General features: G+C 41.8%; 2 protein-coding genes across 2 annotated transcripts; both read left to right on the top strand.

Moving 5' to 3' along the window:
• Positions 1-449: 449 nt before the first annotated feature.
• Positions 450-5257, top strand: LOC147153498 (glucose-induced degradation protein 8-B homolog). The gene is made up of 5 exons (XM_086030973.1): positions 450-596; positions 884-1024; positions 1106-1302; positions 2573-2770; positions 4487-5257. The coding sequence occupies exons 2-5, from the start codon at positions 907-909 to the stop codon at positions 4658-4660; spliced, it is 687 nt and encodes a 228-aa protein (XP_085887099.1). The 5' UTR covers positions 450-596; positions 884-906; the 3' UTR covers positions 4661-5257.
• A 2096-nt stretch (positions 5258-7353) lies between these two features.
• Positions 7354-26550, top strand: slc17a9b (solute carrier family 17 member 9b). Its single transcript, XM_086030959.1, has 13 exons — positions 7354-7710; positions 8688-8885; positions 11563-11702; positions 14031-14130; positions 14209-14339; positions 14454-14550; positions 16559-16655; positions 17577-17664; positions 17746-17780; positions 17875-17990; positions 19473-19528; positions 19632-19661; positions 20011-26550. Exons 1-13 carry the CDS (start codon positions 7577-7579, stop codon positions 20187-20189), a joined length of 1401 nt encoding a protein of 466 aa, XP_085887085.1. The 5' UTR covers positions 7354-7576; the 3' UTR covers positions 20190-26550.
• The last annotated feature ends 232 nt before the right edge of the window (positions 26551-26782 follow it).

The following is a 26782-nucleotide window of genomic DNA, read 5'->3' as shown; positions in this document are numbered from 1 at the left end:
ACACACTGTTATGGTGTTTATTATTATTTTTTAAATTACGTTATATTTTTTTTTTTTAAATGAGCAGCACATTTGTTCATTAATGTATTAAGGGCAAACATTAACAATGCTTGCTGTTCATATGACTTGCAATCTGGATGTAGTAAACATCTGTTGAGTATTTTAACAGAACATTATTTGGTTGTGTTGTTTTAAGAACAAACCACTCAAGCCGGATCCATGAACACTGGCTGAGTAACAAAAATATGAACACCACACAAGGGTTAAATAAAAGAGTAGAATCAGTACCAGGATGTTTACCAGGAACCCCTAACCCCTCTCCCCCGGCCCCCATACAAGTATCTAGACTTCTACTTTACGTCAAGTGTTTGAGTACATTTGCAGCATCTGGAAGGCCCACTGTGTCGACTGGTTAGAGACTTACAATAGGTGGCCCTGTCGCAGTTACTAAAATCAACTGCTAGGGGACAGCAGAGTTATGTCAAGCCCTGGCGCCCCGAATAAACAACTCAGGCTGATGGAGAAGAAGAAGAAGCTTCCGTCGCGGAGAGCTAATGGCGAGTTGCTAATGCTGAGAAGAAGCGACTCTTTTGAAGGTATTGCCATTGCCGTTTTAATTTGGAACTAAATAATTGTTGATCTGGGTTATGCGTGCAGACACTTTCCAAAGGGTTGTAGATGATTTCAACCCACTAAAGCGAGGTTGTGTTAGTTTGTATTTGGTGCTATGCAGTAGTCAGGCTTCATTGTTGTGTTTTTATCACAGGCCTTACTGTGTATTTCCGGTGCTCGGTTGCTGTAAAACGACTATCGTATCATTTAAGTTATAACGTTTTGCTTCGGACTGTTAATATAGGGTACTTATATTCCCTGTTTTGTTTAGGTTTTTTTTAAGGATTTATCATCATGAGCTATGCAGAGAAACCAGACGACATAACGAGGGACGAATGGCTGGATAAACTCAACAATGTCCACATTCAGAGAGCTGATATGAACAGACTTATTATGAACTATTTGGTGACAGGTGCAGTTGTACTCAAAATGAATTTTCATGAACCGAGAGCAGAAAACAAAAGAGAATAAGACACCTATTTTTGTGCAACAGAGGGCTTCAAGGAGGCGGCGGAGAAGTTCAGAATGGAGTCTGGGATTGAGCCAAGTGTGGACTTGGAATCCCTTGATGAGAGAATAAAGATTAGAGAAATGATCCTGAAGGGGCAGATCCAGGATGCCATTGCACTGATCAACAGTCTGCATCCAGAACTGCTGGATACCAATCGCTACCTTTACTTTCACTTGCAGGTAATTTGATCAATCAATTCATTATCTATAGATATTATTTTCTGATGTCACGGGCTGACTTGAAATGGGTCAAGCATACAGTGTCAGTCAGAGGTGGGAATTCAGTCAGACCGATGGACCGGTTATCAGTCCGTCTCTGACGGATGCCCATTCTGCTGACTATTGACGAATGACGGGATACATTTTTAAAAATGACAGACTAAGCACTGACTGCAGTGGGTTTTCATCCGTCAGTGTAATCCTCAGTAACCGGCTCAAGTTCCGACGGACCTCTCAAACCCATTTCACTGATGATTGACGGAAACACGTCCTGCCTGTCTCACGTGTGTTTATCACGGCAGGCTTGCTTGAGTATTCTGCATTGACTATATATGTACAGTAGGTGGCGGATGCACCAAAGAGACAATAGAGCATGTATTAGAATCATTGTTAAAGTTCATTCTTCTTATGTCATAAAGACATCAGAAGGCTGGAATTTTGTTCCTCAAGGTCTCACGGTGCTCTGACAAACAAGTACACGTGTGAAGAGAGATATTAACTTTCAAGATATTAACCTCGAAATGAGGGTGATATCAGTCACGTGACCTTGCCATGCTTGTGTTGCATGTACAGTAAAGTTCAGTTCAACCAACCTTATTCCTCCTTCCAAGTTTGGCGAGCGACACCTAAAACCAGACAATAGCCGGGCTTACATGGAGACTTTTTTGTAATTCGGAATAAAATCATTCCGAATTAAGCTCTCTGGTCACCTGTTTACATGTGACATAATCTATTGCGATCGGCCGATTACTTGCGCCACCCTGTTAATCAGATCAGCCGTGTTACTGCCGTACGACACGCGGAGATCGATGTAAACATCACGTGATCTATCGAGGTGGAGTTCATTCATCTATTTAGCACAGTATTGGCTATTGTTTTAACACTTTTTATTAAAGCAGCATTGATAAAAACAAGTTTGGAGTACTTTAAAACAAGTTCTCGCGTCGCAGATGAGCTCTGGTAAGACACTGCCATTTTAAAGTGCGTATACGAGGACGTCACTACGCATTTATGTCAAGACAGAGCATGCGTAGTCCAGATGTAAAATTCTTTGAAGAAAATTAATCTCATTCAGTGGACATCTTTACACTTTTAAATTCTTTGTTGAGTGATGCATTGGAGATATCTTTAATAAGCCTAACATGCACTTTTTTTTCAAAATTCTATAAAGAAAATTCCTCTCATCTTTGGACACTTGTTGTTTTGACTCATGTTCTGTTTGTATTTGTAGCAGCAGCATCTTATTGAGCTCATTCGTTTGAGGGAGACGGAAGCTGCCCTCGAATTCGCCCAGTCCCAGTTAGCAGAGCAGGGCGAGGAGAGCCGAGAATGTCTGACTGAGATGGAGAGGACGCTGGCCCTGCTGGCGTTTGATAACCCAGAAGAGTCACCTTTTGGAGATCTACTCAATATGATGCAGAGACAAAAGGTGCCGTTCAAATATAAAAGCATATGCCCATTGTTGGGCTGGGCAATAATTCCATATGAATACATATCACATAGACACCTGATCAATATCAATAGAATGTGCTCAAGAAAATATCGACTTCATAAAAAAAAGAAGAAAAAAAACAGGAAACAAACCCCGGCATTCTGCATGTTGTAGAGGCTACAATGTGACTTGTGCCACAATTACAACCACAAAAGCAGTATCAATTTCGTTGACTAAAATTTTTTGTAATTTATTGCATCCCGACTATTTTTATTCATGTGAAAGCGAAACGAAAACTAAAATAGAAGTCATTCATTGAGTCGATAAAGATAACTGCATTAATTTGACAATCTCGTCAACGATTTAAAAAGGAAACGACAAAAACCCCAGTCACGAAATCCGATCAGAAAAAGGAAACATACGCGGGTAAGAGAAAAGAACCACTCAGAAAATGGAACAGACGGGACGAAGTGAGAAGAGAACCAATTAGAGGCCAACTTCAGCGGTCACCCGGATGCAGTCGACAAGTGAGACTGATACAATGGTGAAAGTTGGAGATAATGTCCATTTTATTATAATAATGCTGGTAGATAGTGACAAAAGGATTTTTCCTTTTCACCTTAAACGATGAAGAAAACAGACGTGGATTCTTTTGTTAACTTTCGTGGATTCTTTTGTTAACTTTCACTCAGGTAGCCATAACATCATTATCCACAATGCTTCTGTTTACATCAGGGATAACCCGGATTACCACTACTGCGCATGTGCGTTTCTGACAGGCATGACAAGCGAGAGCGGCTATAGTTAACATGGCGTTGCGAATCAATTCTTTTATTTTTTTTATATTAATGCATACTTTAAGCATTTAAATCGATTTTATATCTTTTTTTCAATAAATCGTTACATCCCTAGTACTGACTAATGATGGGACATGCGCAAGTCAATACCCCGTGGAATTTTTGGTAAAAATACTGCGATTGTAGCATTTAGCCAACAAGTACTTCGAACGTGCCAGACAACATTTTTTACTCCACGTTGGAAGTTCCAGGTTTCCCTACTATTTCGTACTTGCGTTGTCTCTCCTCTGCAAGCGCCTAAGGGACTTGACTCGTGCAGTCAGCGACTGATTTGTGGGCTTTTTCAAATGATCATGAGAACTGACGTTGCATTTGAGTCTCAGTTTGGCTTTTCAATATGTAATTTTGAGGCACAAAATATTAATTTTGATGCGAAAACAGCGATACGAAATAGCTTATTTCGAGCCTTGGATAGAAATACTGGCAGATCCCATATGTCGGCAAGGAAGAGACGTACTGTCGTATTGTTTGGAGAAGGAGCCTATTAGGTCAAAAGGGCATTAGTATGTTGAATATTTGTTGTATCAAAAATGTGTTCATTTGCACTAGTTTGTACCATAAAGGGACGAGTTTTTACTTTGTTTTTAGAACTGTGTACACTCAATATTCTCAAAATTATGTTTTGTCTTTGTTTCTTACTTTTTGTCCCCCATCAATTTAGCTTTGCGGAAGGACTATATAATTTTCAGAAATACTTCCATTATTTTTACACTTATGTTTAAATCACAATATTTAGAATTGGAAACACAATCTTTGTCAGTGCACATTTATTGACTTAATTTACTCCCAGTCCTAATTGTACCTAGGTACTAGGGAAATAAGATAATTATCCATGATATATTTGTTTTTCTTTCAGGTGTGGAGTGAAGTGAATCAATCTGTGCTCGACTATGAAAATCGGGAGTCAACACCCAAATTGGCCAAACTCCTGAAGCTGCTGCTGTGGGCTCAAAATGAACTTGATCAAAAGAAAGTCAAGTATCCCAAAATGACAGACCTCAGTAAGGGGACCATCGAGGAGCCAAAATAATGAGAGCATAAAATGGACTACTTTCTGGTATCTATTTGTACCCCAAGAAAATGACACCATTTTTGTCCCCCAAATGTTTCCCCTTTTATTACTTTGAACTGGATTGATACTATTTTAAGATGACCTCTGACTCAATGGAACATGTTATTTTACTTGATGTTATCATTTATATATACTGATTGCAATCAGTATTTTCTTTTTCAATATTTACATGTACACTAGTTTTTTTCTGTCTATTGGCAGGGAAAGTTGGTATCGGAAAGTGAATTAAGCCTAAATTAGGCTGTCAGTCTGTGTGTGACCATTAAGGTATGCTTCCAGTGAAATTGATTGGCTGTGTGTGCATGTCCTCAACAAAATCTTCCACATGTCAGCAACCAGACAACGCGAGACACAACAAGACACTTAGATGTTTCTATATGCTTGGTTGACTATAACTTTCCTCTTAATGGCTGAAAAGGTTAAGGCACCTGCAGACATAAAGACAAACGGATGCTATTATGTACACGAGTAAGATAAGCTGCTCTTTTACTTTATCTGCTGTGCTTCCATTCGCTGTTATTTTATTTTGCAATAAAAGCAAGTTTTACAGTTTCACCGAAGCTTGGAGTGTTCGATGAAGAGGCATGCGCTACATCAGTTGTGAGTTGTGACTCAGGGAGGGACTAGTGCAAATTCCAAACACTTATTGAGCCAAGGAACATATTTTGCATTGGAAGAATATCATGGCACACCACGAAACAAGTGTCATAAAAAGTATATACAGTTGATTTACAAGATGGATACACAGGTTAATTGTACCATCTAGTGGAAGAGCATTTAATTGTTCTGCTGGTCAGTGTTGCTCGTATAGATACAGTGGATATTGAAGGTGTGCACCCCTGTTCAAATACCAGGGTTTTGTGATGTAAAAAGAAAGCCCAACGTAAATCACCTAAAAAAAAAGTTCATTTGTTTAGCCGCGCCGAATGGGCGGATTTTCGGTGCTTCGCTCCGCGTCCCACCACTCCAAACGCATCATCCGTGCCGACCCGCACGGAACCGCACCTGCCTGCACTAACTACATTGACATCATTTGAATCGCGCCGCCAGAAACGCCCTCAGTGGATTTGTTGTGAACACATGCAGGCACCGAAACTGCTGGGGAGGGGGAACCAACGAGCCAATCAGCAACCCGAAGAGCTGACCAATGGAAGCTCTCCCTGGACTGGGCGTCTCTGCCCACCCGTTCAAATGAATGACCTCGCTCACGTCTGCTGCAATGACATATAAACAATGACCGCTGTTAAATAAAGCAGTTACATTACAACTCTCGACTCGCTCACTTTGTTACACACATACAACATGTGGTGGTAAGCGGTTCGTCAAAGCGTTAACCCAGAAGCGGGTGCCCATAAAGTAAGCAGATTTCAATAGTGAATTAGCCAGCTAATGAGTGTTAAACAAACCCGCGGTGTCATGCACAGACACTTTTTTTTTTTTGGTGGGTGGGGCAGACGTAAGGACGGAACCGCGCGTGTGTGTGTGTGTGTGTGTGTGTGTGTGTTTGAAAGGGCTGAGGGGCTGAGTGAGTTGTGAGTTGTAAACAATGCTTGTTTTTTCAATTAAAGTGAAAGTCAACTCAAACATATTTTTTTCAAGAATATGTTCCACGCAGGCCCACTAGTTGAAACAAGGCATTCAGATTAATATTGCATTTCTGGAATATGAGTTAAGCAGCAAAATCTAGCCATCTCAGGGGGCCGGCCTTTTGTCACTTGTGTCGACTGAAAATGACTTCACAATTGCTCAGGGGTCAGATAACAACAAATCATAGCTCATCTTAAAAAAACAGGCAAGCTGTGATTGGCCCCGGTTGTGGCTAAAAACGAATGGATTAATTATTCCACAAACGCAATATTTATCACAATGCCTTGTTCCAACTAGTGGGCAGAGCTGGGTATTTCACTAAAAATTCGTTTGCAGTGTGGGTACCGTTCTGTCGTCTGTCATTCGTCTTTTTTTCTGGGGAGAAAAAAATAGTACCCATCTATAGGCCGGTCCGGCCTCTAATTTTTAAAGGCAGTCCGTCGGCGAGTTGGACTAAACTTTCACTCGAGAAAATTAAATTAAATCACAGTGCTTCTAGACTTATTTGTACAACCGTGGGCCATACACAGTGGCATGTTCGCCGTAGAGACAGAAAATAACGTGAAAACGCCACGAAGATATCATCCATCCATCCATTATCTGTACCGCTTCTCCTCACAAGGGTCGCGGGGCGTGCTGGAGCCTATCCCAGCTGTCTTTGGGCAGTAGGCGGGGGACACCCTGAACTGGTTGCCAGCCAATCGCAGACAGACGGCACACAGAGACAAACATCCGCACTCACAATCACACCTAGGGGCAATTTAGAGTATCCAATCAACTTACCATGCATGTTTTTGGAATGTGGGAGGAAACCGGAGTGCCCGGAGAAAACCCACGCAGGCACGGGGAGAACATGCAAACTCCACACAGGGAGGCCGGAGCCGGGATCGAACCCACGACCTCTGAACTGTGAGGCGGACGTGCTAACCAGTCGACTACCGTGCCGCCACGAAGAAATCAATGCATTCAAATTAGGAGGGCTGTGCGTGGCAACGTAAGATGGCCGCCGGTGGCTTCACTTTCCCCTCGGATTTACTTCCTTGTTGGGCGCCCTCTACTGACCACACAAATACGTGCAGAGGTGAAAAACTGACACGTGGATCTCAGTGAGGCATCAAGAAAAACAGACTCCTCTGCTCAGTTTCCGGTTGGCCGTGCTTGAAAGGTTTTTCACGGCGAGATATGTGTCTCCGAACGCCGAAAGTCCGCCGTGTCTTCTTGTCTGCACTGCCAGGAAGAAATTGAAGCCGACGGTCGAGGCTGCCGCTAACACAGACAGCGCGTTGAATGGCAGTGATTCAAAAACATGGCAAGAACCATGGTCCAGATTTGCTCTGTCCCAAGGAGAACCATCCGGCCGACAAGACTGGGGTCCCAGGATGTCACAAGAAGTGGGCCGAACACAACAATAACTGGTCAAGGTAACGTTGATTGTTGACTGTGACGACCCACCTATCAAGCTAGTTTCCAATGTTAATTTGAAAGTGAAACAAACAAACAATCAATCAAACAGTTTCACTTATAATTAAATGAATGGTGTGGAACTTAAAAGGCTGTTGCGTCGTTAACGTTTGCTTCTGACGCTTGGCATTTGAGTTGGAAGTAGGCGTTAGCTTGCCCAGTGTATCTCTTCTTTATGTGAAAACGAATGCAACTGAACGTGATGTACTGTAGTTTAAAATTCTGTTTTCCAATCTTTATTTTTTACATTCAATCTCATGTACAACACCAAACAAAAATGTCACCAAAAATATGTCCACTTCACAGAGCAGATTATGATATGAATTATGATCTTGTCTCAATTTACTCGCGACTAAATACATGTACTACAAAATGATAAATTAAGCGAAATTGGACCATTTCCCACGGCATAGCTTAAACCTGTTTCCAACCTTGTTGAGCCAAGGCGCATACTTTACATGAGGCGAGGCAAGTTTATTTGTGAAGCAGTTTTTGTCAACACAGTGATTCAAAAGTGCTTGACATAACAATTTAATTGGAACAACACACAATTAAAACAGTTGATTAGAAAGAGGACATAAAAAAGAAAATTACAGTGCAATGAGACTTAAGGCAATGAAACAGGATGTGAAAGGATAACATAAAAGGCAGCATCAAACTTAAGTCTTCCACTTTGATTTGAAAGACTAAAAAGAAAGTTGTGTGTGTGTATATGTGTGTGTGTGTGTGTGTGTATATATATATATATATTAATATAATATATATATTAATATAATATATATATTAATATAATATAATATAAATAACGATCAGGCATCTCTTTCGTTCAGAGCAAATAAGAGTTAGTTATTGACAGCATTTTATCTGTTGTGATAGTGCATGGATGGCACCGGAATAAGATGTGTTGTTTTAAAATGGTGCATTTCCTCCTGTGCAGGCCAATGGCAAGGGTATGGACAGTGGTGCTCCTGCTTGGTACGTGCCTACTCTACTGTGCCCGGGTGGCGATGCCCATCTGTGCGGTCAGCATGGCAGAGAAGTTCAACTGGAGCAAGAGGGAGTCTGGCATGGTTCTGGGCAGCTTCTTTTGGGGCTACTGCATCACACAAGTGTTCGGAGGCTACGTCAGTGACCGGTGGGTGTCATCGTTTGTCGACATATGACTCCTATTCAAGTGAAACATGTATCATGCACCAAAATCATAGTGACAGGTTGATGCTAGACAGGGACCTTGGCGGTCTCATCCCCGGCAACAAAAACTAGCTCTTGGGACATGGAATGTCACCTCTCAGGGGCAGGGAAGGAGCCCGAGCTGGTGTGTGAGGCTGAGAGGTTCCGACTAGATATAGTCAGGCTCACCTCCACACACAGCTTGGGTTCTGGTTCCAGTCCTCTCGAGAGGGGTTGGACACTCTTCCACTCTGGAGTTGCCCAGGGTGAGAGGCGCCGAGCAGGTGTGGGCATACTTATTGCCCCCGGGCTTGGCGCCTGTACATTGGGGTTTACCCCGGTGGACGAGAGGGTAGCCTCCCTCCGCCTGAGGGTGGGGGGATGGGTCCTGAGTGTTGTTTGTGCTTATGCACCAAATAACAGTGCAGAGTACCTTTGGAGTCCTTGGAGGGTGAGCTGGAGGGCGCTCCACCTGGGGACTCCATCGTTCTGCTGGGGGACTTCAATGCTCACGTGGGCAATGACAGTGAGACCTGGAGAGGTGTGATTGGGAGGAGCGGCCCCCACCGATCTGAACCCGAGCGGTGTTCGGTTACTGGACTTCTGTGCTCATCATGGATTGTCCATAACGAACACCATGTTCAAACATAAGGGTGTCCATATGTGCAGTTGGCACCAGGATACCCTAGGCCGCAGTTCGATGATCGACTTTGTAGTCGTATCATTGGATTTGCGGCCGCATGTTTTGGACACTCGGGTGAAGAGAGGGGCCGAGCTGTCATCTGGTGGTGAGTTGGCTCCGATGGTGGGGGAAGATGCCGGTCCGACCTGGCAGACCCAAACGTATTGTGAGGGTTTGCTGGGAACGTCTGGCAGAATCACCTGTCAGAAGGAGTTTCAACTCCCACCTCCGGCAGAACTTTTCCCACGTCCCGGGGGACGCGGGGGACATCCGAGTGAACCATGTTTCGTGCCTCCATTGTTGAGGCGGCCGATCGGAGCTGTGGCCGCAAGGTGGTCGATGCCTGTCGTGGCGGCAATCCCAGAACCCGCTGGTGGACACCAGCGGTAAGGGATGCTGTCCAGCTAAAGAAGGAGTCCTATCGGGCCTTTTTGGCCTACGGGACTCCGGAGGCAGCTGACAGGTACCGGCTGGCCAAACGGAATGCAGCTCTGGCGGTTGCTGAGGCAAAAACTCAGGTGTGGGAGGAGTTCGGGGAGGCCATGGAAAATGACTTCCGGACGGCTTCGAGGAAATTCTGGTCCACCATCCGGCGTCTCAGGAGAGGGAAGCAGTGCACCATTAACACTGTTTATAGTGGAGATGGGGTGCTGCTGACCTCAACTCGGGACGTTGTGGGTCGGCGGGGAGAATACTTCAAAGACCTCCTCAATTCCACCGACACGCCTTCCACTGAGGAAGCAGAGCCTGGAGACTCTGAGGTGGGCTCTCCTATCTCTGGGGTTGAAGTAACCGGGGTAGTCAAAAAGCTCCTCGGTGGCAAAGCCCCGGGGGTGGATGAGATCCGCCCGGAGTTCATAAAGGGTCTGGATGTTGAGGGGCTGTCATGGTTGACACGTCTCTACAACATCGCGTGGACATCGGGGACAGAGCCTCTGGATGGGCAGACCGGGGTGGTGGTCCCTCTTTTTAAGAAGGGAGACCGGAGGGTGTGCTCCAATTACAGAGGGATCACACTCCTCAGCCTAACCCGGTAAGGTCTATTCAGGGGTGCTGGAGAGGAGGGTCCGTTGGAAGGTCGAATCTTGGATTCAGGAGGAGCAATGTGGTTTTCGTCCCGGCCGTGGAACAGTGGACCAGCTCTTCACCCTCAGCAGGGTCCTCGAGGGTGCATGGGAGTTCGCCCAACCAGTCTACATGTGTTTTGTGGACTTGGAGAAGGCATTCGACCGTGTCCCTCGGGGAGTTCAGTGGGGGGGTGCTTCGGGAGTATGCCCCCAAGCCCCTTGATAAGGGCTGTCCGGTCCCTGTACCACCGATGTCAGAGTTTGGTCCGCATTGCCGGCAGTGAGTCGGATTCGTTTCCAGTGGGGGTTGGACTCCGCCAAGGCTGCCCTTTGTCACCGATTCTGTTCATGACTTTTATGGACAGAATTTCTAGGCGCAGCCGAGGTGTCGAGGGAGTCTGGTTTGGTGGCCTCAGTATTGCATCTCTGCTTTTTGCAGATGATGTGGTACTGTTGGCTTCTTCAAGCCGCGATCTCCAACTCTCGCTGGAGCGGTTCGCAGCCGAGTGTGAAACGGTCGGAATGAAAATCAGCACCTCCAAATCTGAGACCATGGTCCTCTCCGGGTCGGGGATGGGATTCTGCCCCAAGTGGAGGAGTTCAAGTATCTTGGGGTCTTGTTCACGAGTAAGGGTAAGATGGAACGGGAGATCGACAGGCGGATCGGTGCAGCGTCTGCTGTGATGCGGACCCTGTATCGGTCTGTCGTGGTAAAGAAGGAGCTCAGCCGAAAGGCGAAGCTCTCAATTTACCGGTCGATCTAGATGTTGCTGGGGAGAGGGAAGTCTGGGTTTCCCTGCTGAAGCTGCTGCCTCCGCGACCCGACTTCGGATAAGCGGGAGATGATGGATGGAAGATTGATGCTAATGCAGTACTTAACTGTGTGCTCACAGGGTGGGAGGAGAAAAAGTCCTCCTGCTCTCTGCTGCTGCCTGGGGCTCTATGACAGCCTTCACTCCCATCTTGGCTCATTTTTGCTCGCAGCCAATCTTCTCAATGACACTGGCCCGGTTCCTCATGGGCCTTTTACAAGGTAAACTAGCTTGATTGCACTATATGACACCCTAAAGCCCATACACTATATGACACCCTAAAGCCCATACTGTATCTCACAGAGTGGCGATTGCTTGCGAGTGTTTGCGCACGCAACGAATAGTTTTTTTTTTCCATCAGGGATTGTTAAAGGTTGCAGATGTGCGCAAATAGCATTGATGGTTGCAAACATTTTTTCCTGTCGCCATCAAAATCATTTTGAACATGTTCAAAACATCTTTCTGACAAGAAAAACTGTGACCGTTAAAACTGTTTGCAAATGTCTTTGCAATCTTTAACAAATCCTGACAAAGAAAACATTCGCAATGTGCTCTAACGTTTGCAAGCATTCGCTGCTCATTGAGATACAGTTCCACCTTAATTGTCATTGAGATTAATTTTGACAGGATGACCGTGTTTACTTGAATGCTTCAACAGACATCTAGTGGTTTGGCCAGTCTTGCAAAAAATTCAGTTTACCGGTACATTGATAAATCCTGGAACTGGATTTTTTCTGTAGAAATTATAGTGACTTTCACTCTTAGCTACACCTGTTTGACAGCTTAGATATGTGGCTATCACATATTCACTGTTTCAATCGAAGATGTAAAAATAAAGTATCAGTGCAAGAGAAGCACTTTTTTTTAATAAAAAAAATCAAGTGGCAAGTACCATCCTCTATTCTGTTACAAAGACGTCGATATCGTCATTGTCTACATACATATATCTTTACCATATGTCACGTTCGACTGGTTCCACTGCTTAAGTCCACAAGCGCATCGTCTATATCACTGTTGTTACTTTTTCACAGCTCCCACGATTGTCTGCGCGTCCGCCATTGTGATCGAAAAAGTTCTGTGACATCCTCCGAGGGGTCACGACACCACCATGTGTATATTCTGATGACGTAAATGCTCTCCAGGCTTTAATTATAGAAAGATGCAACACCACTACAGGCTTTAGTGGTAGAAATGCGGTTATGCGGTCCCGGCATTAATGAGTTAACCTAATGACAATCAGTACAGTTATAGCATGGAGGAAGACAAATACTTTTACTGCCACAGAGTTCCATTGTTTTAATAAATACATAATAAAAAGGTTAATCAAGTAAAACAACAACAAGCACACGCAAAAAAATAGTAAACGGCAATTAGGGATTCACCGATACAGACTCCAGTTCTGGTGTTTTTGCTAATACTTTACATTTGTACTCGTTTTTGTTAAAACTCTCCAATACTGCAACACCCAATACCACTTTACCAGCTTGTTATATACCAGAGGTGTCAAACTAATTTTTGTCACGTTCCACATATCACATATACACAGCAAACTGATGGATAGCTAGTTTTGAAATCAGAAGCCTGTATATAGTTTGTTCAACTCTTTTCAATTTATTTTAAAGGAGGGATTGGCAGCGAATGTTTGCGATATCTCAGATGTAGTGTTAAAAGTGAAGACAATTTGGAAGAAAGGCTTGAAGTCAACACACATGATTTGCCTTTGCGGGCCACATAAAATGCTGTCGCGGGCCCTATCTGGCCCCCAGCCCTTGAGTTTGACATCTTTTTATGTATTATACTATTCTGAGCTTGTGGTGTGCAATTTTGCAGGAAAGTAAAGTGAAATGAGAATGACGACAAAATGGAACTGGAGAATTGAACTAATCTATCTGTATTTGTGTTACTTGCCAACTGACGAATTATCGGCTGTTACATAACCAACAGTGGCTCATTTACTTTCAAACTCAGTTTTAGCCAACGTGAGTGATGTCATGCTCGCTGTGATTGCAACATACTGGTTAAATGAGAGTCATGCTCGCTGTGATTGCAACATACTGGTTAAATGAGATGTCAATCTTGCTCCTCTCTCATCTACTAACCGCTCCAAACACATTTGCAATGAGGGAATAAAACTCTGCATTTCCAGTATGCCAATGTGAAGGGAGCTATAGTTTATTTTGATTGGAGAAGAAGTTTTTGTTTGGTTATTTGTCATTGTATTATTTTATGTTTTGTGTACAGTGACAGCTGTGACAGTAAAAGTGCTATGTTAGTAAAGATAAGTTGAGTTGAGTAATAGGCAGCGTTTTTGAGAAGGCTCGTACAAAATGATGACACTGGAAAATGAAAAAAGGCTGGGAAGAAAAATAGGAAGATTGCATGTTCCCTTATGATATTGCACAACTCATGTAGAGCTGTGATAGTTTGCATACCTTAGTAAAGACGTGTCTCATTTTCCAAGCACAATAACAAACACATTGTGCATCTTGTCTAGATCAGACCTTTGCTTCAATATTTTGGGGGCTTTATTTGTGCAATATTGATTGCAGGTGTTCATTACCCTTCTTTGGCAAGCTTGTGCTCTCAGAAGGTGGTGGAGAGTGAGCGAGGCTTCCTCATGAGTACTGTGGGCAGCGGCTCCTACCTAGGGTGAGTCAGGTCTTGCATAAGGAATATGTCGCGCAGAAGGGGCCCTCGGAACATGTGCGCTTGTGTGACCTTTTGCAGCACCCTTGTGATCGGAGGGGCTGGTTCCCTCATGCTGGACTTGTACGGCTGGGAGAGCGTCTTCTATGTGTCGGGTTTGCTGGCAGTCATGTGGGCATACTGCATGTGGAAATATTTACTCCGAGGAGAAGGTAAGTGAGGTTTTTTTAGTCTTATCTGTGGTGTTTGGTGTCCATTCTTATTGGTATAAATTAGGTCAGTGTACCCTCATATGCAAACCCATCTGTGTTCTTGTCTCCTGGCAGGGCCAATCATCACTCTGGAGTCCTTGGGAAGTGGTGGTTCACAGTCCAAATTGAACAAAAGGCATTGGTTACGGCTCTTCAAACAACCTGCAGTCTGGTAAGAAAACGATAAAGAGATCATGCGTAAAGAATATGTGTAAAAGTTGAACTACCATACACCTGCTTGGTCCAAATTGCAGTGTTTTACCCTTTAATTCACTGCCAGACATTTTCAGACCCTCTTTTACCCTAACGTTTGAAAAAAGTTGGAAAAACTCTAAATAAATTACTGGGATTGAATGGCTAGACTGTGGAAAGACATAAATTTGTCTTTGGCAGTGAATGACTTAAGCGCCAAAGTAGCAAAATTGCACCAAGCAACAACTCTAACCAGTTTCAAGCTGCAACCTTTGTGATGTCAAAACAGAACATTTTATTGAAAAACCCGGGCACCTTAAAAAGGTTAAGGTTCAGTTGTATCCATCACCTGAATGGCATTATCCTCATCAAGATCTTCATCTGGTTAGGATTGCCAGTAAGCAGTTTAGCGGTCTTCAAATTTCTGGTGTTGAACCTTACCATTTCTCACCTCATGTTTTAATGAAGCAGTGCAAGTTATATGGCCCATTTCAGGAGTGAAAGGAAAATGTTTTTAATCATGGTCCCAATGACATAGTTTTAGTCATTATTTTCTATTATAGAACACTACAGGTTTTTTACGTAATAGCCAACACTGGTTGCTAAATTCAAAGAAATGTAAACTCAAATGAATTTAGTGCAAATAACCACTATTCTTCAGACTTTCAGATGTTATTGTTTTCAATGTCAGACCAAGAACATTGTATAGTTTGCAATTTACAGGACTCTATTACTCAATTTAACAGTTTTCCAACGACACATTTTTTTATAAGGTTTGTTTTTCAACTTCCGAACAAGTTCTAATTTACTTTATTTTATGATGTGATGGAAGATTAACAGATTAGATAAAACTGACCAACAGATAGTTGGAAATGTCTTATGTGACCCTAAATTTATGTTTGATGCTCATTTAACCCATTAAGGACTAAAGCACCTGTCTCAACAGCTCCCCAAAACCTAAGGTCAACACTTACAAAATAATTGATATATCAGCCCCTGTAGCAGACAGAAACATAATTCCAAAAGAATTAAAGAGCTTAGACCTGGGGCTTTCACACAGGCAGAATTTATTATTTTTTACTGTTTCAATTGATGATGTAAAAATAATGTGTCAGAGAAGCACCATTTTAATTTTAAAAAAATCGAGTGGTAATTACCATCCTCTATTCTGTTACAAAGACATCTATGTCGTCATTGTCTACAAACCATATCATATCACGTTCGACTGGTTCCACTGGTCGTGCGCGTCGTCTATATAGCACTGTCGTTACTTATCAGAGAATCCTACGCGGTCTCGCGCCACCCTCACGTGTATATTCTGATGCATTAAATTGGCTAAGAGATTAAAAAAAGAGACCGACGTATCCGCTCTCCCGGCTTTAAAGGTAGAATGACGCAACAGCTCTCCCGGCTCTAGTGGTACAAACGCGGTTATGCGCTCCCGTATGGGTCAAAAAATGTCTCTACTTTCTAGCACATCAGCTTTTTGAGGGATTTTCTTTTTTTTCCTAGTTTGTCCTAAAAAAGCTTGCACAAAATGGATTTTAGCATACTTTATTTATAGCTATGACGTTTCAGGAAAAATTCCCACCTGCTGCAAAACCTAACCCTCAATTCATAAGTATGACTAAATATATTATTAAATTAGATAACCTTTATTATATTATTATGAATACCCGATGTGCCGGAGAAAAATTTAAGGCCGATTTGGAATCAGCGCAAAAAAAAAAAAAATCTGGAAAAGTTGACCTGCATCTCTGGTTAAAAAAAAATAATAGAAATTTGTTGACTTGTGTAAATGTTGGCAGTTACATTTAACGGCAGGAATGAATTGGTCTTAACAGGAAACCAACAGCAACTTTGGCTTTTAAATTGAAAAAACAAAGCAACATATTGCACCTTGTTTTTGTATACATCTACATCATGTGTTGCCAATGCCTGTTGCCCTTGATTTTGTGTTTCTCTATTTTGCTTTATTTCCTGACCAGCGCTGTTATCATTACACATCTTTGCACAGCAAGCACATTCTTCACTTTGTTGTCATGGCTGCCAACCTTCTTTAAAGACACATTCCCTGATGCTAAGGTAACTTGATCCATTTAAGGAGGAGGGGAAAATAACGAAGACACACTTGTGATGATGCTCTTAGAACCAAGAACATGCCATACTTTTGTTCCTGAATCCCATTGGATTGTGTGGTTAAATAAACATAGAGCCGTGGGTTTGTACCCTTGTTGTGGTTACACAATACTTTTCTGTCCTTGTCCATCATAATACGGTACAGTAATTTAGTTACCATGGCTGCACTTCCCTCCTCGTCATGGACCGCAGGAAATACAATAATGGCAGCAGACAAGATTGCTATTGTGGAGGAAGAACATGCAAAACAATGCAAAAGCAAATGATTGAGGATACAAATATATCTTGTATGCAGTTATATTTTCCTGTGGTGTTTAAATGTAATGAGGAAAGTAGTACAGCAGAAGTAAATGCATTTTAAAACTTATAGGAGAAGTCAACCCAAACATATCTTTTTCAAGAATATGTTCTATGCAGGCCCACTAGTTGAAACAAGACAATATGATTAATATGAAGTATGAGTTAAGCGGCAAAATCCACTCGTTTTTAGCCATCTCGGGACGGTCATTTTGTCACCCTCTGTTGACTGAAGATGACATCGAAGTTGCTCAGGGCTCAGATAACGACCAATCACGGCTCACCTGTTTTCTGAAGCTAAGCTATGATTGTTCGTTATCTGAGCCTTGAGTGTGATGTCATTTTCAGTCGACAGAAGTGACAAAATGGCCGCCCCCGGAGATGGCTAAAAATGGGTGGATTTTGTTGCTTAACTCCTATTCCACAAACACAATATCAATCAGAATGCTGTGTTTCAACTAGTGGGCCTGCATAGAACATATTCTTAAAACAATATGTTTATGTTGACTTCCACTTTATGTAAATATATCCAAATGTGTTTTGTGGTTAACTGATACTCTGTCCCTTCAGGGTTGGGTGTTCAATGTCATTCCTTGGTTCATTGCAATCCCCTCATCAGTCTTTAGTGGCTACCTGTCTGACCACCTCATAAGTCAAGGTATAAAAGTCAACTCTGCGGGCATCGCTACTTTAAAATAATCATTTCACTCAAGCGCCTGTCAAAATGTCACCCCCACAGGCCATGATACGGCCTCGGTGAGGAAGTTGATGCAGGTAGTGTCACTGTCCAAAACATACCAGAGCGTGAAACATGGTGCGACCTTAACATTTTTGATTCATGTGTTTTTCTATGTGTTTGTCTCTGTAGTTTTTTTCGATGGGGGTTTCCAGCGTGTTTACCCTGCTTCTGTGTGGAAACACCACATACGTCTGGGCCATTGTGTTTGTGTCGGTAACTATGGGCCTCACCACCTTCAGTCACAGGTATCGCCATTTTGCTTGCACCTTTTAGTTTCATGCGTCATTAATGGTAACAGTGATAAATTCCGGATTTAACAGTCAATGTGTGACATAGTTTCAAAATGGTACTTTATGGAATTTGCATGTCTCAGGAAACTCCACTATCCGGAAATTAGGGCCACCCTCAGACTTCACCGAATCATCCCGCTTTGGTGGTTATGCACATATTTCCAGGTTACGCATAGTGGGTGTTTCAGAATTCTAGATGGATCTTGAAATTGTGTAAGAAGGCCTGTAAAGGCCATATCTCCTGAGCGGTGAAGGTTTGCAAGTGTGTGCGCATCTAGCGAATGTTGTTTTTTCATCATGATTCATTCAAGGTCGCAAAGGGTCGCAAAGATGTTCTCCAACAATTGTAATGGTCTCAAACAGTTTTTCTTGTAGCAAAGAAATATTGAACATGTTCAAAATATGATGCTACTTAATAACAAAATGACCATGTGACTGCTGTACCTAGTGGGAGTTATGGAAAATAATGGGTTGGAATTGAAGACTTAAACGCGCACACACACATACACCGTCAGCTGTGTCAAGAAGGTGACCTTTTGAGCTGATGCTGGAACCACAAAATCGGTTTGAAATAAACTATAAGCGCAAGTATTTCAAAAATCTAGCAGTTTTTATGCAACATAATACCTGACATTCCGGGTTAGGATTTCACTTGGTCATTTCTAAATTATGACTACTGGTGCGCAGTGTCACAACTTCAAGCGGCATACCAGATCGGGCACATTCCTACACAGGAAGAAACAAAGTATGAGCATGTTTTTATTTTATTTGCATTCCGTCACTCCGTAAAGTCACGGTTCAACAGTTGTTTTCCGACAAATTCAGGCTACATGTTTTACTTGCTCTGCTAGACGTAGGGGATTTGTCATGGAATCAAATTTCAGCATTTCTGTGTGAAAACAATTCCTTCTTATTATAGAGTTGAATTCTGAACGTTGTACAGCAGAAGCAGAAATCAACACGTAAGATTTACAGAAGTACAGAATGTCAGTCAGTACTTTTCGCATCTCTGATACTGTGAAGCTTCATTGTTAAATATAAATATTGTTTAACATGTATTTATTTGAATTTCATGGAATTTCAATTCTACTGTACTTCATGCAATTTGTATTTCAACTTCCTGTTTTCCACCTCAACTGAAATTCAAGAATCGAATTGGAATTTAGGGGTCACTCTCAATTCGGTTCTGAATTTCATACAGACCTCCCTGGAAGGCGTAGTCGTCAGGGAAATGGAACTGGTGACGTTTTGGTTTCAAGTGGCATGCATAATATTGTCTCCCTTTTTATCCCCATTTTCAGTATGTTTTTTTTCTCATTTTTTTATTTTCATGTTAAACACATCTTTTCACGCCTTTTCTGTTTTTCAACTTATTATTGTTCATGTTTGACACTGTTCAACTGAACGACGCGAGCTAATGACACTTTTGCTTTGCAGTGGCGTATCTGTAAACGTTCAAGATCTTGCTCCATCGTGTGCAGGGGCCTTATTTGGTAAGCGAAAAACAATACTTGGATGAAAACCTCCACAAGAGGATCATTTTATATAAAAAGTTGAACATAGCCTGTATTTTTCTTTTTTCTTTTTTTTTGACAGGTGTTATGAACACATGTGGCGCGTTCTCAGGTGAGTTTCTTTTATTTGACAACAGTGGGGAAAACAACATAAATCTTTCCCCATTAAATATTTTCAGCTTTTAACACACCCTTTGGTCAAATAATTAATCCACCACTCAAAATGATGACTTTGAGCTCACGTGCTGTCAGCGGCGTCGCCTCCTGTGTGTCATGTTTATTTAATCAACAAAGCAGCATCATGGCGTCTGCGACAGATGAATAATGGACAACGCAGAATGACAGACGTTGGTCCTCTGAGGGAGTTGCATTGAACTGTGACATTTTCCCAGCGACAACGTGACGCTGTCACACATGCCTTTCATTTCTTTGGCCTTATCTAGTTTTTCTTGTGTGTGCAGGGGTCCTTCTGGTGTATTTCTCGGGGTATCTCATCGAGACCACAGGCTCATGGGCGTCCATGTTTAGCCTCATCACCATCGTCAATCTGCTCGGCCTCTGCATCTTTTCGGCCTTTGCTGAGGCCCGCCGCGTCGACATAGACTCCATCAAGATGCACCATCACCACATCCATATTTGAATACTTGGTCCCAGACCAGACTTGATTGTCCCATTGGAGGAAGTGCATTTTCCACACGGGAGGTCTGTCTGTCTCTCTCACTCTTTCTCCCTCACATACTTCATACAACATACGCACAAAGCACACTGCGGTGTTTGCATATTGTTACTCATATAAATTGAGCACCTCAAATCATAACAAAAACAGCATGGTGTCAGGGACCGTTCAGGGAGGCTGGTAATTGGGGAAGGCGTTCAGGGTGAACAAAAAGCACATCGCCGTTAAATGTAACTTAAGCTCTGGTTCACAATTGTCGGCAGGCTTCCAAAACCTGACACCCCATTCATGAAGATAAAAAAATCATGGATATAAAAAATTGGAACATAAAGTGTGTGGTAGGCAGTTATACGGCAAAATGAACACGTCACATACGAACCGATTTCACTCATGAATATTCCCAGGTCAGACGAGAAAACCTCTGAGAATCAAACCTTAAAGAAACGAACATGGCAGACGAAGAGGACAGAGCAGGGATAGTTTCTGGTTTGATTTTGACGTAAAAAGTTAATGGTGTAGGTCAGAGGAGTGGAGACAGCACGAGCACGGAAGTTTTGTTGCGACGTGACTGTTTACGCCACCTCGTCACCTTGCTTTCAGATTGGCTGCCCGTCACTGTCAACAGGTTGCGTGCTCGTTTGTCCTCAGAGTACACCACACTCGGTGAGAAGTCGAATAGAAGTTGAATATCCCCGATTTGAGATCGGAGCAGCTCAGATGTCCTTCCGAGTGGTCGAGATCAGTCTGAATGCACCACACACGGCAGGAATATCTGATAAGATTGTCTTTAGAACCAGTACGATAATCGGTGCGTCCTTATGATTGTCGGGAGGAGAGACTCTGGCCTAAGATTGGGCTAATTATTGTGTAAACCAGGCTTAAGAGTAGTTTCAATTTGCAGTTAGAGGAATTTACTGTTTTCAAAAATAAATCACTTTCTGTCATTTAGGTTAAAACATAAGTCATAATGACTTGCAGAGATGGGCAATTTACCCTTTTTTGCCAGTCCTCCGTCCGCGACCTGGACACCCTTCCGTCCTCGTCCCTCCCTCGTTATTCATAAATATATCAAAATAATCATCCTCCGACCCCGTCCGTCCTCATCCTTTTAAAGCGCTTCCATCCTTGCATTCCGTCGGTCCGAAACTCCCCGCCCCCCACCAAAAAAAAAAGTCCCTGCACTCATAAACATTATTTAAAGCTCAATAGCTGCCTAATTTCCTATGCACAAAGTGTTGTGCAGTCAGTTAATAAAGGCGGCTCCGTGGTATCGCAGAAGAGAACAGTGGCGTGGCATTTTAAAAGAACCCAACACAACAACGTTCAGTAGGTACTTGACTCGGTTAGGGATGAACAGAGGGACGGACGAAAACCCACTTCCGTCCTTCCTTGGTCTGTCCTTTTTAAAAGACTTCCCAGACGGATTAATCGTTACATCACTGGGACAGAATGCCCATCTCTAATGACTTGACAGTAGTATTAGGTAAATATTGTCGCTGTCCTGTGAAAAACATTTATGTCCATTTTTTTTTTCATGTTATTGGGGTGCATTACAGACATCACATTAAAGACCAAAGGCTTTTTTTAATTTTAAAGAAGTGACATAAGCAAAAAAAAAAAAAAAAAAAAAACAATGATCATTTTTAGCACGTACTACTATCAAGTCACTATCAAGTCATTATGACTGTTATAACTAATATTACAAAAAGTGAATAAAATGGGAGCAAACTCCACTTTAAGGTACATAATGTTTTTTGCAGAAATAAACAGACACTACTTAAGAAATACGAAACTTTATACAGGGGTGGGATGTTGGTCATAGAGAAATCAAGTCAAATTTGTTGGTCTGGATTCCAAAGAAGGTGCAGATCCTGAAATGGGTCTTCAATTTTGCAAAAAAGTTTCAGATTTTCTACATTTTAAAAGCCTTCATTTTTCAGTTCAATTTGGAAATCTTGATGGCAAGTCATGCACAGGATGTCGGAGTCTAGGAAGGGTGACAATATTGGGGAAACGGGACGCCAATAATAATAAGTCAGTAAATTGATTGAAACAATTCTGTATATTTGTGAACTTTAATTTTAATTAACCCATTAAGGCCTAAGGCACCTGGCTAAACATCTCTCTAAAGCCCTAGATTTTGGAATCACCCGCTTAAACCTGAGGTTCTCTCAGAAATTCAACACCCACAAAGTAATTGATGAGCCCCTGTAGTAGATAGAAACGTCATTCCAAAAGAATTTGAGAGCTTAGACATGTGGCTTTCATACAGGACAGAGTTTACTATTTACTGTTTCAAGCAAAAATGTGAGAAGCACTGTTTAAAAAAAAAAAAAAAAAAAAAAAAATTGAGTGATAATTACCATCCTATATTCTGTTACACAGCCGTCGCTATCGTTATTGTCTACAAACATACTGTTTATCTTAACCGTTTAACACATTCGACTGGTTCCACTGGTTTGAAGTCCACAAGCGCGTCACCTTTTTTGCTACCGTCACTTATTTCAGAGCTCCCGCAATCATCTGCGTCCAGCATTACGGCTCCAAAAAATTCCGCTCATCGTCCGAGTGCTCACAACACCATCACGTGTATATTCTGATGCATTTCATTGGCTAAGAGACAGAGAATTGGATTTAAGAAAAGAAAATGACATTAATGCTCTCCCGGATTTAAAGCAACACTGTGTCGTATGTCAGTTTTTGTTGATTATGGCGGCGACATGTGGACAAAAGCGGTAGTGTTTTACAAAAGTCAACCACATTTCCCATGCGTGCCAGCGCGTAGTGTTGTGAAATCCTGAGCTGTCCTTAAAGCGGAAGGAGGAAGTGAGTATGCCGTAAAGAAATTCGGGACGTTTATATTTTTTTTGTGCCAGGGTTGATCCCACCTTCCTCAAACTTGCTTTGTGCCAGTAAAAACGATACAGACCTCCTCAGGGCATGAAGTCCCATTCAACTACTGTACTTGTCAGTCAATGTTTCATCAAAAGAGTTGTGAAAAAAATTATTAAGGTCAATTTCTTGCCCAGTGCTGCTTTAAGTGTAGAAAGACGCAACAGTGCTCCTTGCTTTAGTGGTAGAAACGTGGTTATGCACTCTCGGCCTTAATGGGTTAATGCCTCTTAAAGTAATTGAGGCTAATTAATCGATGGGCACTTGTCCCCATTGTCAATCAAGAACATTTGGTCAAAAATGTTCATCCCTGTTGTTGATCCAGATTTGAATTTTGGCCTCGATTGAGTAATGCACTTTCAGTATTCGTAATTTCAAGAAAGTGCTTCAGCAATGTCACCTCATCCTTGAGTGGCATCCTAGTTACAAAATGCTAAATCGTTTTTGTTCTGCCTCTTCCTTGTGTTATTATGTATGGTGTTGTTGGCAGCGCTCATATGTCCTGTAACTGTTTGTTCCAATCACTATGGTTACATGTTCCTTTCCAATGAGGTGAAGAGGTTTTGAGATAATGATTGTGTCCTACCTGTTTGCTGTCTCAGCAAATGTTCAAAAGCAGAAAGACCAAAGTTACTGAAAATTTACTTTTTTAATTTAATTATTTAGAATAAAGTACTCTTCTATATTTTTATGGCTTAAGACCTGTGTGGTTTATTTTTAGAGAGAATAAATATATTAACTTGCAATGGCAAGGGAAAAAAAACCTGATAGACCTGACGAGTCATTAGGTGAGTCTCACTTTGGTGAAAGCAGCACTTATTGTCGTTTTATTTATATTTATATAAATATTTGGACTTATTTGGGAGATGTCTCTTCTCTCTGTCGCCTCATGCCCTTTGCTTTGCTGTCAACTTGTTGCACACTGACATGATGAATGTTGCATGTGTCGCAGGACAATGGGAGATCTACAGTTTGTAGAACAGCGAAGACCTTTTTGAATTCTATTGTCACACATACAGAAATTGTAAATGATTGCTTGTAGCATTTACTCTTGCTGTTGAAAGTTTGGATGTCTAGTTCAGGTGCTTACTTGACTTTGCCAATCTATGCATTTGTGTTTGTGTGCCTGCTTGCGAGTCACAGTGTTGTGATCATTGTCTCTCTGCCAATCAGCTTGACCTTTACGTACAAAGGCACATCCTTGTTATGCATCTTGTAATGGGCTTCTTTTTTTTTCATCGCACACTACATTCCTTGTCATTCCTTGGCCCAAATATGGTTCTATTGTTTTGCATCACAGTGAAAACGTCATTACTATTTTTAATCACATATAGCCTCTGTGTAGGGTCAGCAATAGAAAATGAGATGAGGCTAGTTACAATAATAGATTTCAACGTAATTGATGACATTGGACACAATCTGAAAGTGCACATCCATTGTACTAGGGCTTAACGATTATGGAAAAAAAATAATGATTATTTTGATTGAGAGTGAAATCACAATTATTAAAATGATTTTTCATTGATTTCCAAACTTTTTATTTATTCACAACTACTCAAAACTATCATCATAGCCTCATGTCCATTCATCCCTGCACGTTGAACACTTTATTCGTGAACGCACTATTCTTTTTGTCAAGTAGAAAATGACCTTGTAAATTTCATGTGAAATTTCTGATAATGGATGGATGGATGGATTGAAGCCTCTTGCATTTGCATTCTGCTACATCCACACCTGAGATGCCTTGCATCTTTGGACACATTGAAGCATTACCTGAATCGCTTTATCATACGGTAGTTATTGTATCTTGTGCAGGGGTTTTCCTGCTTGCTTCCAGTGCAATGCATTGAATGAGTTATGGGTTTTTGAGATGTCCTACTGTGTGGGTGGACATTGAACGGACCGCACCCCGAGTCTAATGCAGAACGCGAGGAACCTTTTTGTGTTTTTCTTTTGCTTCTCTCGACGCAGCTATCGGTCGTTGCAATAAAGAAAAAGGAAAAAAAACTGTCAATTGGAATACAATATGTGTTCTCTAACGGGACCACCTATATCTACCTTGCCAGTTGCCACTTACAATACAATACAACCACTCTTATGCAAAACCTCGTTAATATAACTCCAAATCAAACCCATCAAACACCTGTAAGATGAATAAAAACTAATGTTTCAATCACGTACACTCCTTATTGAAAACGGATTTAAGTACCCTCGCGTCGCCGACTTGTCCTCTCCTACATTCTGACGCTGTGGTAAGCAATACCAATCGTTCTGGCTGGGGGCGGACATAAAATTAGCTGGAGGCTGTTGCCGCGCAATTTTGAATGCAGGAAAACCTCTGTTATGTTACATTCATTTGGGACTTACTGGGCTAACCTGGAATCTCTGGGATTGAATTATGTGCCATGTCATATGGATATGTGTGTTGGTACAACAACAACAAAAAATCTGGATCTTTGTAACCTTGAATTTTGAGGAAACGGAAAATTCCTTGAGACCTTGAAAATTCAACTTTAAATATAGCTTGAAAGGACAATGAGAAACTAAATACGTCAAAAGTAAAATATAATTATACCAAATTATTAGCAATTGAAAAAAACAGTAACACATACCATTTGTTCCTGCACACTTCGGCCTCTTAGGGGCAGTGTGTTGCCGTGCATGGACGCAGTACACACTTTTGCCACAGCATTTGTGGGCGTATATTTGTTATTTGAAGGAATATCACTCCCAAAGTTTATGCTAATTTGCTATTAGCACTTCATTGAGATATTACGGTGACTTTAGTATTAGCACTAATGATTAAAAAAAAAAAAACGAAACATGTCTAATATTTAAATATATAATGTGTCGAATTCTCTTTGTTGTGTGTTCAGTTTTACAGTGAACTCCAACTGGAGTGTCATTGAACAGCTTAATGGACGCTTACAGACGGCAAAATCACATACTTTGTAGCAAGCAACATGGTGCATTCAGGGTACCTTCACAGTGTCGGGAACTTGTAAACGCACTGTGCCGGTCTGTAAATTGTTTTTCTTCGATTATAACATTTGAAAGATCAAAAGAAGCCAAAATCGAAATAACAATTTAGATTTGTTTTAATTGTCCTGCCCTACGCTTTACCTTGTTAACTTTCCTCAGTGTGAATGCCTTGAACACATTTGTTCCCTTTTCTATTCAACAAATATTAGTATTCCTCAGATGCTTGTACTCTTTACTGCATTGCTTGTCTTTTCTGTTTTCCGCTTCTGTCACTTATCCTATAACATTTACACAAGCAGTTGCTTAATGTGGTTTCAGACAGCTCTCCTAAGAGTTTTGATATTAGAATAAAATGAACAATGTGGTACTGCAAAAATGCAGTGTTATAAAACTTAACTTGTGCTGTTATTTAAAAGCATATATTAACTTTTAATAAAATATTTTGCCAACACTTGTGAATGACTGCAATATTTGAGGCATCTTCATGTGATTTCTGTACAATGCCACTGGGAGGCAGTAAAGTGTCTATTATAAGGCAAGTGCAAAGCTCCAGGCTTTTTCTGCAGGGAACATGACAGACTTGACCTGACCTCACAGCCAAAGCACTACATCATCTGTTGAACCGGTTCTACAGTAAGTCCTGGTTCCACTCGTGGACTACTCCAGCCCAAAAACCGTCCAGG

The sequence above is a fragment of the Filicampus tigris genome, chromosome 1 (genome assembly GCF_054856515.1).
Source record: "Filicampus tigris isolate MCC_2025a chromosome 1, RoL_Ftig_1.0, whole genome shotgun sequence".
NCBI lineage: Eukaryota > Metazoa > Chordata > Actinopteri > Syngnathiformes > Syngnathidae > Filicampus > Filicampus tigris.
Note: the sequence above shows the minus strand (reverse complement) of the source record. Positions and strands in the feature narration are given on the sequence as shown.

Excerpts from the sequence above, each read along its gene's own strand:
- LOC147153498 (XM_086030973.1), top strand. The coding sequence starts at position 907 with ATGAGCTATGCAGAGAAACCAGACGACATAACGAGGGACGAATGGCTG. Across the intron at positions 1,303-2,572 it reads ACCTTTACTTTCACTTGCAG|CAGCAGCATCTTATTGAGCT; the intron begins GTAATTTGATCA and ends TTGTATTTGTAG. Across the intron at positions 2,771-4,486 it reads ATATGATGCAGAGACAAAAG|GTGTGGAGTGAAGTGAATCA; the intron begins GTGCCGTTCAAA and ends TTTTTCTTTCAG.
- slc17a9b (XM_086030959.1), top strand. The coding sequence starts at position 7,577 with ATGGCAGTGATTCAAAAACATGGCAAGAACCATGGTCCAGATTTGCTC. Across the intron at positions 11,703-14,030 it reads CCTCATGGGCCTTTTACAAG|GTGTTCATTACCCTTCTTTG; the intron begins GTAAACTAGCTT and ends TATTGATTGCAG. Across the intron at positions 14,551-16,558 it reads TTCAAACAACCTGCAGTCTG|CGCTGTTATCATTACACATC; the intron begins GTAAGAAAACGA and ends TTTCCTGACCAG.